The sequence below is a fragment of the Seriola aureovittata genome, chromosome 17, assembly GCF_021018895.1.
Source record: "Seriola aureovittata isolate HTS-2021-v1 ecotype China chromosome 17, ASM2101889v1, whole genome shotgun sequence".
In the NCBI taxonomy this organism is placed as follows: domain Eukaryota; kingdom Metazoa; phylum Chordata; class Actinopteri; order Carangiformes; family Carangidae; genus Seriola; species Seriola aureovittata.
The window spans coordinates 15,483,680-15,498,637 of record NC_079380.1 but is presented as its reverse complement, the minus strand read 5'-3'; the positions used below and the strand labels follow the sequence as shown (position 1 = coordinate 15,498,637).

Sequence of the window (14,958 nt, the reverse complement as noted above, 5' to 3'; positions counted from 1 at the left end):
GACATATTTTTATTATTATTAAATCATCATTGTGCATTTTCCGGTGTAAGTTTGTATGAAATTTGAGTAATGGACATTGGGTTGTCTTTAGGTTGACATTCGTTCCCTGTTAGTGAAATGTCTCAAAAAGCATTGGATGGATTTTCATGAAATGCAGTACCAATGCTAACACACTCCGATAAGATGGTAAAAATGTTGAACATTATGCTTGGGATGAGACACAACGGATCCATTTTAGCAGTTAGCACGGCAGCTAGCAGGTCACTGCTTCTTCTAACTGTGTGTGTGCTCAGTGCATGTGATGACATTGCTCCCTGCAGTTGCGTGTGTGTCCTCTCAGAAAGGCCGACATGGCTGGCAGTGTAAAAGGGATCGATTGCCTTTTTTTAACATTTATTTCTAGTTTTGTCTTTCTGAAATTTGCATGAGCAAATTGTGTTTTTGGCATTTGGTATATGATGTTAACCTGTTGACACCGTGTGATGTTTGTTGACTTATTTACTGAGATACTAAAGTGCCTTAAGTGTTCTACTAATGAGTAGAGCCTGGAAGATGTGATCGTTTTTTGTGTAATGTGAGAAGAGGGTGAACTCTTCTCACATTAATAATGATAATAATGATAATAATTTTTAATTTATTTAACACTTTTCTAAACCCAGGTTACAAGATGCTTCACACAAGGAAGCAACTTGAAGAGTTGGAGACAATAGTGAAAGAGGGAAACACAGTGATCAAGAGAAACTGGTTCACAGCTTGAATGAATGACTGCTGCGTGTTGCCAAAAGATTTTGATCGAATGCTGATACTGGATTAAATCCATTTCCTCATACAAGCCATAGAAGTACAGAGCACACATAAAAACACATTCTACACAGGTGGATCGTGAAGTGGGACATGTATTAGCAGCAATGCTGATCTTTTGATTGATGCCAAAATGGCATCACTGAGGGGAAACAGTATGTATGTGAATGTGCCTCCACATGCATGTGTTTGTGTGCCACAAACACATGCATGTGGAGGCACATTCACATACATACTGTTTCCCCTCAGTTTGATGCTGTACTGATGTGCAGTCGACTGTGACTTAAGAATCATTTACTCCAACAGCAATACACCATATATATCCACAGTATTATGTGTCCATCTCTCACATTCTTCACCTCCACTTTTTCAAAGAACTAAGCCTTGTGTAAGAACCAGGTGGATTTTTTTATAGCCAGTTGTTTGATGAACAAGTCTCCCTCAGTGTTACATAAGCCTTTTGTCCCCTCTGTAGAGTTTCTGGAGTGTTTCAGTACGACTTGAATTTAAGGTTGCTTGGGGAAAACCATCTCATTTATTATGCATAGAGTAAGCACAGTGTTCTTCTTACAGCCCTGCTGAGATAGAAGGAGATGGGGGGGGGAGTAAGCACGGAAAGCAGAGCAAGAGCGGAAGAATGAGAGAGAAAAAGGAATGACAACAAGTGTTATCTTGGTTTGGTCTTGCATACAATATCAGCCTCTACATCTGCTCTTTACTACCTCAAATTTCCCTGCCTTAGTGGAGCCAGATGTAAGCTGGAAAAGTTGTGCATACCCGCTGCTGATGGGAAAGGGCAAGTTGAAGGCTCAACACAGACGAAGAAGCAATTGCAAAAAGAAAAGCCTGTTAGAAACCTAAGAAGTTGACATGATGATAATTAAGACGGAGCTTCACAAGCTGTTACACATGGAAAGCCTCTCTCTCTCCCTCTCTCTCCCTCTCTCTCTGCAGTGTGCATATGAATATGAATAGAGAGCAGCTATGAAAGATGTGTATGGAAACTTTTGGTTTATTTCTGCTATAGAGCAATTCTGTGGAAGAAACAAAAGGTGGTTATGGAGCTAATATATTTGCAGATGTAAGGCTTTTCTGTTTTTCTGTGTTGTGAGGTACTGGAATTACCAGTGTAAATGTTAATGATCTCAGTTTAAAAGTGCTGTTTGGAAAGCTTGGTTCAAAGCAAAAAAACCCCAAAAAACACAACGGATACTTTTGCCATTTTTTGATGGATGACTGACGATTCAAATACGCAATCTGTCTTTGATTTGTATCTATGATTTGTATTATATTATTGCATTTTACTCTACTGAGATAAAGATGGAACAACTATGCTGACAACCAAGGATCTCTGGTTGGGCAGCAATACCTGTGCCAAAACAGGTCCTCATTGTTGTGTAGTCGCACACTTTATTCAGATTTCATACAGCAAAAATGACTAACCGATGTACTTGATAGCAATAATTAGAAAGATAGCTATTGAACAGCTTTTGAGGAATTCTTTCTCAGAGTTTTCCTACAGGACACGTAGCAAACCAAAAGTAGACGGAACTACGTAGAGTACTGCACACAGTGTAAATGTGCATTTTCATCAAGACAGTGCACTGCTGAGCAAGATCAGTGTGACACAATGTCAATGTTTGTCTCTATGATAAAAATGACAATACTGGTTTAGTACAAACAAATGCTGTCATCCCAAATCATCAATCATCAAGGTTGTAAAAAAAAAAAAAATCAACTTACTTACTCATAGATTTCCCCCAAATGCTTTATTATGTGATAGTGTAAACAGGTTGACATAAACTAGTAGATGCATTATTAAAAATTTATATGGATTTACAATCAAATGTTACAATTACAATCAACTTCAATAGCACTTGCACCAACTTTCATCATCACTTTTTTACTATTTCTAATTTAAATGAAAATCAACAGCAAATTTAAACAACAATTAATTAATATTAACAATTATCAAAATAATACAGCTCTCATGATTGTTTTTTGCAATTATATATGATAGCAATTGTTTCTCCTTTATCTTTCCGATTCACCCACACTTCTAATGTCATCTTAGAAGTGGCATCAGGAAAATCAAATCAATAGAGTCACCCTGATCATTAGCTATTCTCCTTGAGTATCAACAACACAGATGTCCACGCAGCAGAGAGGCCCATTTAAGTATCTATCTCCAATCATTAATAATGCTGCTGCTAAACCTCCTCACTGGCTGACCACCCACCACCCCAGCGTTATAGTCTACATACTTATGTTATACAATTTAAGTTCATGCTGCTACTAGCATACAATGTTTGATTTTTTTCTGCAAACTGCAGTTCACTGGCAAGTGAATTTCATGTATAAGCTAAAAAGCACCACACACCACCCGAGGCATCATCCTACAGTGACTTTGTGTTGAGACACCCAGAATTGTGACTGTCAGCCCTAACTTTTTCAGAGCCCCGCGTTCAGACCATCATGGATGGTATGTGCCAATAATACTTCTATGTCAGTCAAGCTGCAGGGAAGTCTGCCTCAGGCATTGACCTGTTTAAATGGGGATAAAAACAAATGTTTAACACAGTTGCAGATGTATAACACAATACTGAAGTTTGTTACATTTACAATCAATTAACTCTAAAATGATCAGTGATACCTTCACCTTGGCGGAGAGTCATGTATGCGGCAGACTTTTTCTTGTAGTAGATGAATCCAGAGCTCACGATAACAAAACCAAGCATCATTCCACACAGTCCCACAACAATTTTAATCCACTCTACCACAGGAAGGGAGGGTTCTAAAATTGTGAGAAAGAGAGGCTTTCATTTATGCGTCGTACCATTTTCTTATGCTTTGTATGATTTTCAACACAGTGGCAAACTTACCCCAGACCTCAAGCGCTGGTTCAGAGAGGCCTAAGTGTTCGACCATGCAGGTAATTTTTTCTCCTGGAGACGGGGTGTACGCCATGTAGGAATGAATCTGGTAGTACCAATCCCCATCAGGCAGCACATCAGAAGAACTGATTTCTGAGGTCATTGCCTGCCCATTCTGCAACCATGTTACTCGTATTTGTTTTGGATAAAAGTGATAGGCGCTGCACACAAGCATGGCAGGGTGTCTATTACTAGACTTCTTCACTGATTTCAGCTTGATAGTGGGTGATGCAACTGTAATTTCATCTGAAAAAAACAAAACAAGTAATAAAAAGTAAAGTAAGAAAAGTAATTAAAAAAACAAAACATCTGTACACCTTTTCTGTTTCTGCAAAAGTCAGAATATAGAGTAGATACAGTAGCACTCAAGGGTATAAATACCATACAATACAGTACTACCAAAATATTGTAGTATTGTAATGTATTTTATGCTATATTCTGTATACTTAAATTCTCACTTTTCATGGCAAATATTTTGACTTGTCAAAGTAGAAAAAAAACAGGTGTAAGTAATACAATTAACAATGGCTGCATAAGTTCCACCTAGACTTTTCCTGCTTTGACAAGTCAAAATGCCTGATGTGAAAAGGGTTTATTTGCACCTCAAACTTCATTTAGTGCATGCGATTTGAAGTAATCTTGAGAAGAAAATGCACTTACCAAATTTTTGGATGAAGCCTATGTTGTCTGTACATAACACTTTCTTTTCAAATTCCCTCTGTATTCTATCAAGTGGATTGTTCCGATTTTTTACTATCTCCATGGAATAGGCTGTGAACCCGGTCCAGTTGCCTCTAGTGCTATTGAACTCCATCATCAATTTCTTGTTATAGAGATTCGTGACTATATACTCTACTTCTTCAAAGTCTCGATCATTGAATATACAACATGCTTGGAACTGTGAATAATTTCCATCTAAGAAAACTGTAATAAAAAGGAGAGAAATGTATTAATGTTAAATGAATTACTATAATAATCACAAAAACCTTTTTACTGGTGCATGCAAGTAGAAGAGTGATGTAACTCACCTGGACTGAAAAGAGAGAAAACCACAAAAAGCCACAAAAAAAGAAAATGAATTTGCATGTTGTCCCACGAGGAGGAAACTACAAGAACAAAGCTGCTCTGATGTGCGGCAGTCGGAGATAAATGCGGCACTGACATGTCAAGAAAATGAAAGAATGCACTCGCCCTTTTGCTCAGTTGAAACTTCCTCTCTCTATTACATTATCGACAGAAGTTAATACTGATTATTCCTGCCTGGTTGGTGTTTCTGATTACAATCACTATTGTTGTTTTATGTTTCATTTATGTTTTTATCAAAAATCCGTTCCATGGTTTAGGATAGCAGTTCTTTGTATGAAGGATCTTCCAGTTGTAATAAAAGTTTAATAAAAGTGTGTAACAAGACAAAAATAACACAACACCACATACAGATGAAGAAAGACACAAACAAGAAATTGAAATGAAAAAGAAAAAGAATAAAAATAATCCGAGAGACAACAGGAAGTTGGAAATCAAACAAACATTAAACAAAAACACTGAACTGGAAATCAGCAGAGGGAGGTCAGAATGGGGAAATATGTCATTGGTGTAATAAAGAAATATCTGTGAAATAAAGAAACCTTACAGTATTCCAGTTACAGATCAAATGGGTATGATTAATTTCATCCAATAAACAAAAAAATCTACAAATATCAAACTATCAGAAATTAACAGTTAGAATAATTTTCTCAAGATGATTCAAGGAGAGAAAGCTCTTAGAAATTGTTCTGAGGTGGCAAAACTTTAAGTCAAAACAACCTCAAAGTTCTTAGCAATAAGAAGTGGACAGCTGACTAAGCTTGCAGGTAAAGTGTTCGCAAGGTATGAGACCAAACAGGAATAACTCACACGCAGTCATTTAGCAGGAGGAAATAAGAGGTTAAATATCTTCCTCCTGGTCCACTGCTGGTTTCAGATCATGCCAGTAAGGTTTCTTACTGGCATGATCTGAATAAGGAACTTTGTTAAAATGACTGATCACAGTGAAAATTATTGTACTTTGCCTTTATTTTCTCTCAAATGATTTCATGCAAGACACAAGTTCACATTCTCCCAACACCCAAGTTTGCTTGTTGGTCTTCAGAGTATTTTTCAGAAATATAAAGTAGTGCAAAAACTTTACCAATCATCTCCACTATTAGAGGCAGCCCAACTCTGACATGAGTCAAAGCACCTAAATGATCACTGTGATGAATTATATATCTGTAGAAGGTTTAAAATTCTGACAATGTTCACATAGTGCTACAATGATTTGACCATATCTAAATATTGCATATACTGCAGACTCAGGCATATGACCCAAAGTAGAATCTTGTGGGACTTGTTAGAGAGAACTTGTTGATCTTCATTGTAAGGTTTGTTATTCAAGCATATCACGTTATATACACTCCAACATACATATCTACGACACAGTGGCAATCGTGTGCGTTTATTTATTAAGAAAAAATAAATGATAAAAAAATACTTCAATTAAACAAGTGACAACACAAATAAAAAAGACAAACCTGGATTGTGTCACGCTTTAAAAGACAGTACAGAAGAGAAATACAATTCAGTGAATTACAGATGTGCGTGACTCAGATTGATTCATGTACATGTTTGTGTATTTTGGGCATTTTTGAGAGGGGAAAGACATGAAATGAATGTCAGTGGCTGGAAACAAACCAAGGACGATGTGATCACAATGCTGTGGCATCTATCTTAGCCACCAGCGTCCGTAATGCCCTGATATTGGTTTCCTTTCACAAAAAAGAAAGCTCCTGCAGCAAATCCAAGAAGTCCAAGACTCACGCCAAGTCCACAGAAGACGGCTGGACCAATACTAATCTCATCTGTGTCAACCTCTGGGGAATACAAGAAAGAAAACTATTTTTAATCTTAAATTAAAAACCCAAACCTTGAAGTGATTTCAGAATTTATTAATTCCTTCATTGCTATCAGGCAAGTCAGGAGGAAATTAAGACACTATAATATTAAGATTCTTAGTTCTTACCCCAGAACATGGTCTGAGGCCTCTCCAGTGACTCATGTTCCACAGTGCAGCTGTAGATGTCTCCTTCTTGTGGGACAAAGTTCAGGTATGAGAAAACATAAAATGTCCCATCGTGATTAGCTAAGCATTTGATGACAGGATACTCCACTGCTACTTCTATATCATTTTTGGTCCACTTTATGTTGATGAGCGGAGGAAAGAAATGGTTGATGAAGCAGACGAGAATGTTTTCTTTCTCTTTTATCACTTCATCTCTGGGGTAGATGAGGATTTCTGGGGCCTCTGAGGGTTAAATGAACAAAGGTTAGTGTTCTTTTGCTTCTTTATGTTTTTGTAAAAACAGTATTAAATGGATGCAGTGTATTTGTCAAAAGCAGACAGTGAACATCACTCTGTTGAGCATCAGTTACCTTTAGTCTTTGTTGCGGCTGACTCGTCTGGTTTCCATCTCTGCAAATCGCTCTTGCATGCAAATTGATAATGTATTGCATATTTGTAAGCCCAGGGAACATGCAAAAATGTAGGGACTCTACTATCCCAAATGACTTCTCCTTTTTTAAAGTCTACATAGTAGACTTTGTCACCATCCAGTGTCACAGATATGTGATTATCACCTGACTCAAAGCATCCTCTGCTGAGACAAAGTTCACGACTTCCTACGAAAATGTAACAATCCATAAATCAGTTCAGCAACATCTGTTGATACTATGATACACATTACTAACAAGTTCAAAGATTTACAAATAAACAATCATTCACATGTGTCTTTGGGGTTTTTTACATTCAAGTTAAAAGATGCAACAGTAGAGAAATAGCCATACTTACTCTGTGCATAGATGCAAACTGCACCTGAGAAAGCAAGTATAAACTTAAAGTACGGTACATATCTCTCGGTCTGCGCCATGTTAGTGTGCAACGATAGCTGTCTTGTTCTTTGTGGTCAGTCATCAACAAGACTTATCAAGGTTGGCTGTGTTAGAGACAACCTTCCTCATTCCTAACAAAATGGGGCACAAGGGGAAATCCAATAACTCCCAGTCAGGAGGAGGAGATGAGTAAGACGACACTTGTTGAATAACTTTCATTGAGAAACTTACTTACATACTGTATCAATACATTTTTTTTTTGGTACATTTTGTATTTTAGTGGCCACAGCTCCTACTACCCCAACTGAGTAACAACGGGGGAAAAAAACAGTTGTAAGTTTGGCTTCTTCCTTATGCTTTGACTCTCTTCACTTCCTCATAGTTTCGCAGCTCCATTGTGTGGCAGTTTCCTCCTTCAGAACAGTAGCAAGTCAAGATCATATTTCATATATTTCCATGTTTGTCTATTTCTATTATTAAATTGCTTTCCTATACTATATATACTATATATACTAGACTTCTTCACTCAATTTGATGATGATGTGTTATTATAACTGAGGTCAGTTTTTTTTTAACAAGACACTTCGAATTTTTATCAAGAGATTAGAGTCGTCAAAGCAAGTTTCATTTAGTTCTTTTCATTAATGACAATGTGAAAGCAGTTCTATATTTTCAAAATGATGAAAGAATAATTATGATAAATAATTCAGGTCTAGTCGTGCAGTCCTTTTTCATTTAAGTGCAGGGCACATCACAATATGGCGCGGCTAATTGGGCCTCAGACGCTGCAATCTGATCGATGGTAATGACAGGAGAAGGGTTGCTCACTGGGGCTCACGGACACTGAAACACTTCCTTTCACAGCTGGAGGCAGGAAGCTGTACAGGAGGCACCCAGGGGAGAACGCTGCACAGTATGGGTAGCAGCTCAGAGAGGTGAGCTAAAGCAAGAGCCATCTGTATCTACGCTTGTGGGAAATTATTATATTGATTATTATTATTATTTATATTAATGTACCAAAAGCAGAGCTCGGGGAAAAAATTCAACAACCAAATAGCGCTGAAAGCAGCTCTTGGAAAAAGTCCCATCACAACAATTTGGAGAACAGAGAATAACTTCAGATCAGTGGGGTCTGCTGAAAAGCAAGAGACGCCTCAAGGAGAAAGAAGAGGATCATGCTGCTGGCCACCTGCACCCATGGCACTGACTAGCTGCCTGGGAACAGTGAGTCAGAGAAAACCAGGCAGGGACAAATACACATGAGCATTTTTTTTTTTTAACACAATAAGCGTTTGTGAAAAAGGAATGACATACAAGGGGAAGAATGCCGTAATCACCTCATATTCCACAAGAAGAGAGGGTTTTCGTTCCATCTCGGTGGGCGATAGAAAAAAAAAAAAAAAAAAGATTGGTCATGTAAAAGCTTGTTCCAACTACTTTCCAACTCTTTGTACACATGTTCACCCACATGAGTTAAGTCAAAGATTTTTCACCGTCTCTCTATCTTTGTTTGTTTCTCTCTGCCAATTGTCCGAGCGATGCATCTTTGTCACAGGAACCATTTTCGAAAAGGTCACATTTACTCGTTCATGGAGATAAAGAGAGGGATTGCTTTTTGTCTTCTCTTCTTGTTTGCTGTTGCTTCAGTACAAAAACAGTAGATATTCAGTATCAGGTCCAAGCACTCGATGCAGGTTTGCTTAAGCTGCTGAATTTGATGTAACTTGATGCTTTATCTGATCATTTTATTTGCAGCAGTTCTACACACTTTCATGTGTGTTCTCTATGACGCCGGTGACATTGGGAAGAAAGGAAACTGGGTGACTTGATAGGAAAGTCTTTGTGTGATTGCGTGTTTCAAAGGTCGTGTTCGGATCGATGTTAGCGCTGCATGAAAAAATGCAGTCACCTCATTCATTTAAATGACCATCCATCAGTGTTGTGCTAAAGCTGAAAGCTGTGGTGGGAAAATACAGGCTTGTCCCACAAAACAGGTTGAACCAGGTTCAAAGCAATGCAATCTGGCAAAATGCTGCATTAGCCACACATTTCTGGTGGTTACTCTTTTTTTTTTACTGTTTATTGTAAATACTTTTTACTGTCATCAGCACAATGAAAGATACTACATGTAGTGATAACTTCCCAGAGTTGTAAAATCCTGACTTCGACTATTATAAACTATTATTTGCAGTGTTTTGATGCTTGATAAGTGGGTCTGTTACTGGATCATATTTCACGCTTCAGTAGTACATCAAGCAGCACGCCCCGACTAACACAGACACTTGCTGTGTTTCAACACAGGGTTGATTTCAGTCTTATTGCCTGATGAAAGACATGAGCCACTGATTTTGAGTCACTCATCAAGGGAGATTTGCTTGTTGAATCTGAATCCTTGGCTGTTGAATCCTGTTCCAAATCTTTTCAAGCAGTTTGTTTAGCGAAGGATCAGGAAGACATCTGTTAATTAAAACTAGCCGTTTTTATTTCACTCAGTGCAGTAGCAAAACAATTTGTGTTTTTTGGTGTAACAAAAGTTAAACTTGATTTTTCTGAATTTCTTTTTCTAAAGATGTTGATAACGCAATTGCAAATTTTCAGAAGCCATAAACGTGTTAATAATATATATTCTTCTTTATCATTCAAGGAAAATCAATTGAATAAATCATTGATGTGCTGAGCACTCGTCTATCAAAAATGGCAGAAGTTCTTACTTGTTGGACAGAACATACTGTATTTGAACAAAGAACTCTGCAATTGTTTTGTTGCCTTTGGAACATTTAAGCCGCTCCACCATGTTTGTTGTTGACAACAGAGTTGGTGAGTTACAGTCCTTAACTTTGCTGAAGCCTGTAGTGTCAGACAGAGAGGCACAAAAGTCTAACCAGACAGAGAACATGAATGAAAGATTTGATAAGGGATTAACTGGGCACGAAGCTTAACAAATCCTGATCTTTTACCAACTGGAACAGGATCCAAAATGGAACCATCTATAGGAACACACACACACACACACACACACACACACACACACACACACACACACACACACACGCCAGCACCAATAAAGTCATGGTAGGCACACGTAAATATAACACAGACCATCTGTTGTGTTGAAGGTTCCATTACCATATTGAAGCACTGAACTTTTTCTAACTACATAGTCGCAGTCCCATGTTCAACAGCTGTTCACCAGATTCTCAGGTCTTTCAAAACACATTAAAAATCATTAAAAATGTGTGAATATTTTAATTTAAATACCTTAATAAGAGTTGACAATTTAAAAGATTCTCTTGCTCTGTTGTTTATTAGGAAAACCAAACAGCTGTGTGGGTCGATTGGGTTAAAATCTACTCCACACACACACACACACACGCACACACACGCACACACACACACACACACACACACGCACACACACACACACACACCCTGACACACATGTTCTTAATACGCACACACAGAGGGCCACTTCATCATCAAAGAGGATTTCTAATCAGCTGTGAGCTGCTGATGTTCCTATAGCAACTAGGGGCACTTGTACCTGTTATTCTGGTATGCACATCATGTATCTGTGCATACACCCACATACTGTAGATGGACGTGTGTGTGTGTGTGTGTGTGTGTGTGTGTGTGTGTGTGTGTGTGTGTGTGTGTGTGTGTGTGTGTGTGTGTGTGTGTGGATGAGAAGACGACCGTTTTTGCTTTGAAGCAGCACTTTGACCCACTGTGGCGTTGGTACAGTGACTACAGAGCCAGGTGTGAGAAGGTTAATGGCACATGCAAACAGAACTGTAAGTTAAACATGTTAATCACGTTTTGGTGATGATCAGGTTGGCAGCTGATTGGATTTATACCAGTGTGGTATGGAATGAACATCTCCTAGTTACCCTCTGAAAGCAAACCATTACAAAGGATCAGGTGGTTATTATGGGGCTGGCTCACTGACTGATGGGTCAAATCTCTTTTGCTAAAGGAAACGTTTTGATTTGGGGTGCACGCATTTGTCCCCACCACGAGCAGAATAAGCCTGCTGCGATGATTAGTGTGTGCACCAGTGTGAATTTAAAAAGGACAATAGAAAGTAATGTGCAAATGCAGATCTGAGAGTCCAAACTTAAATCTATACCAGACATTTTTGTGTTTGCAAACTGCTAATGCTCCTCCAGGCTGCGCACAGTCAAAACACGCGGGTGTCGTTGTTTGTGTGTGTTTTTTATATATACTGGGGGGATAATAGTGTGTGATAGATGGTACTGTAAATGTGTCTAGTAGGATGCAGTGTCACGTTTACCGAATCGTAGCGAAAACAAAGGAACCAGAAAACAGAAATCAATTTCACCACAATGACAGTGTAATATCTGAGAAACTAACATGAAAGAAATTGGATTTATCAACATAAATGGACTGGACAATGACAAGATGGGCAGTGAAAACTTCCCAAGAGAGGAAGATTGAAAGCTGAATGTGAGACTGACTTTCTTATTAAGATGGATGTTTTCTTGAAGTTAGAAGTTGTATTTTTAGCTCGGTAAATTTAGCAACCTACCTGCGTGAATCAGGGTAGTTTTGAAAATGGCAAATGACATGTCACTTCCTATTATCATATAGAGTCTGATTACATATACAATTCATCACTATCCAGAGTGCACAATGTGTCATTATACATTGTGATCACATTATAGTGTGGCATGCCCAGCTGCTCCCCTTCCCATGCTGCATCTCTCCTGACACCTGTCCCATAACTCTATTGACACATTCACAACGTGTCAGCAGAGCTTCTATTCTCAGTAACCATTGTGTCTCCTTGTTTAGACAGGATGCTGACAGTAAATAAGGTTTAGTGGCACAGGAAGAGAGGAGGTGTGTCATGGGCAAAAATGGAGGGACAGACAATTAAGAGTTTCCTGTTCTGCTCAGGTGAATGATGTTAGCTTCCCATTAAGCTGCAGCCTGCTCTGTAGCACACAAACACGCATGCATTGTTCACACCAGTGCTGTCGAAGCAAGTTTGATTCATCCACGGCACAACAAATTAAATAGAAAAAACGACACTTAACATCCCTACAAACTCAGTTTATGTGGACATGATTTATTATTTAACTTGTAATTCCCGTCGTGATGCGAGCAAGTGATCATAAAAATTTAATGTAATGCTGAAGAGATGTGTAGCCAGTGTCTGACAGTGCTCGAATGTCATGTCCAGGTCCTTACTGTCCAAGTCTGAAGACTTCGGTATCTCCAACATATCTGGTTCAAAAACATAAATGCAATGATGAGGTTTTAGCCTCACTGGACCCTTACATAACAAGCTACATTCAGATACCAGGGTATGGCTATATTCCCAGCAGAGGGAAATGGCTTTCTAGAACAGACATAGATGTACAGAGCTTCTTACAGATCATAAAGTGAGGAAATATCTAAGGTACGTTACAGAGCAGAGGACATCACTTAAAGAAATAGTCTCTCTTTTGGGAAACTCAGTCTTGCTGTGAATTAGACAATAACTCAGATTAGCACTAAGACTGGAAAGAGGGGGAAACGGCTAACCTGACTCTGTCCAAAAGGTAACAAAACTCAGAAAATCCAAAAAGCAGGCCAAACTCTGGAACAGGAGAACGAGGAAACTTCAGAGAGACTGAAGAGAAGCACGGGGGAACACCTGGGAAACACAGCAGATGAACTGACAAAGACACAGGGAAAGACAGGGACTTAAATACATAAGGGAGGCAAGGGTAATTGGAAATACATCAGGGTGGTGCAGACAAGTGAAACATCCAAAAGACCTACAGGGTAAATAATTTGAAATAATAAAAAAATCAGAGTCCAAATATACAGTGTCCTATGGGGGCAGATCATAGCAGAGGCATGAGCAAAGTATGCAGAGCTGATCTGAATTAATTAGTCTATTAATCTTTTTCAGCCACGTTCTGCAGGTGACTCATTCCACTAGATACAGCAATACATCAATGAGGCTGCGATTTCCTGGAATTAAAAGCGATGTACCCAGGTTCTTATGAAGCTACAATGTGTGCAAGTGGTGTGTATATGTGTGCAAAGGACTATTTAAAATTGCTTTCTCTAATGCTGCGCAACCTCTGTTTGAAGCTCAGCGCTGCGATGTATGGATTTTCACACAAACAGCCAGAGGCAGCAGCAACAGGGCGCAACAGATGTCAGCCTTTGGCATGACACGGGCTGAGTCGCTGACGTAATGAGAGATTTCAGTTCATTTTCAGGTAAACGCATCAGTGATTCATTGAGATCGGATGGAACAAGGGTCGTGTTTCATTGCAAAAAACTGCACTTAGCTGTGTTATTCAAGTATATCCCAGAACCCAAAGACCATCTACGCACTGCTGTTGTAAGCACCGCTGTTCGCTGCTTATCGCTAATGTGTTTTTCATTAGTTTCTTCACCTGGTTTATCTCCTTGGTGATCTGCTTGTCATTTATTTAACAGTTATTTATTTGTTCCAACATAACATCATAGTCCTCCATTATCTAGTCCTCTGTTGAAGGGTAGGTAGGTAGGATGTGTGGATGGATAGGCGTCATGTAGCGTTATCATCCACTTTGTCTGTTTGAGTCTCCCTCTCTACACTTTCAAGCGGCTACACATGTAGATATAAAAAGATAAAGGGCAAAAGATAAAGATCTAAAAATAATACATTGCTTTGGTATATATAAATATTCTTCTTTGGCTCGGGATAATTTGTCAAATTTCAAAGGTTCTTAAAGTGCCAGTTGTGTCTTTGTTTGGATTTCTATTCTCTTTGCCTCTGCAATATCACCCTGTTAATCGCTATGTTTGACTTTCACTCTTCCCACCTCACCTGCCTTTGTGTCTACCCTTTATCAACTGTGCACCTTAAATTAATAAACATGCACTATGTCCACTGAGTTCAAGTCAATATTAAAGGCTTCTTTGTATCCAGCTAGGCTAAATCACATGTTTAAATGCTTTGCTTGTGTCATGGAGACAAAGGCACGGACTCTCTCTCTGCCCCTCAGGACTCTTTCATTTCTCACCTGTCCATTTGTCACCCCTGTTCCCACAACCTCCAGTCACCGGACCAACTGTTGCTGCACTGCTCTTAATTTAGTCCTCAGCTCTCTACTATAAACAGAAAACTGTTGACCTTCTATGTTTACCAGATCATTAATGTTGCTACGTAGCCATTGCTGTTGGGCCATTTCTGCCTGCTTGTTTGTTCCAGCATGTAACCTTGCCACACAATCGCAGTGAATTATCTTGAAAACTTTATTCTGCCTGCCTTATATCCATGTGAAACTGAGGCTTTCAACATTGGGTATATCAGGCA

The 14,958-nt window shown here is 38.8% G+C and overlaps 3 protein-coding genes across 5 annotated transcripts in view; 1 reads left to right on the top strand and 2 right to left on the bottom strand.

Annotated features, from left to right (window-relative positions):
* Positions 1–14,958, top strand: part of zgc:161969 (uncharacterized protein LOC569044 homolog) — a 107,576-nt gene that overhangs the window by 26,453 nt on the left and 66,165 nt on the right. The gene's annotated exons all lie outside the window — the stretch shown is intronic.
* Positions 1–14,958, bottom strand: part of LOC130185452 (cytoplasmic phosphatidylinositol transfer protein 1-like) — a 47,057-nt gene that overhangs the window by 25,018 nt on the left and 7,081 nt on the right. The gene's annotated exons all lie outside the window — the stretch shown is intronic.
* Positions 2,552–7,870, bottom strand: LOC130185456 (H-2 class II histocompatibility antigen, A-Q alpha chain-like). Of its 3 annotated transcripts, none has more exons than XM_056401932.1 (5): positions 4,763–5,574; positions 4,395–4,658; positions 3,684–3,980; positions 3,455–3,595; positions 2,552–3,345 (listed from the first exon to the last, which is right to left on the bottom strand). In XM_056401932.1, the coding sequence occupies exons 1-5, from the start codon at positions 4,896–4,898 to the stop codon at positions 3,308–3,310; spliced, it is 876 nt and encodes a 291-aa protein (XP_056257907.1). In that variant the 5' UTR covers positions 4,899–5,574; the 3' UTR covers positions 2,552–3,307. The 3 variants fall into 3 exon arrangements, with proteins under 3 accessions (XP_056257907.1, XP_056257908.1, XP_056257909.1); XM_056401933.1 differs by having other exon boundaries at positions 3,461–3,595; positions 4,763–5,571; XM_056401934.1 differs by lacking the exons at positions 2,552–3,345; positions 3,455–3,595; positions 3,684–3,980 and adding exons at positions 6,772–7,053; positions 7,182–7,427; positions 7,597–7,870 and having other exon boundaries at positions 4,445–4,658; positions 4,763–6,622.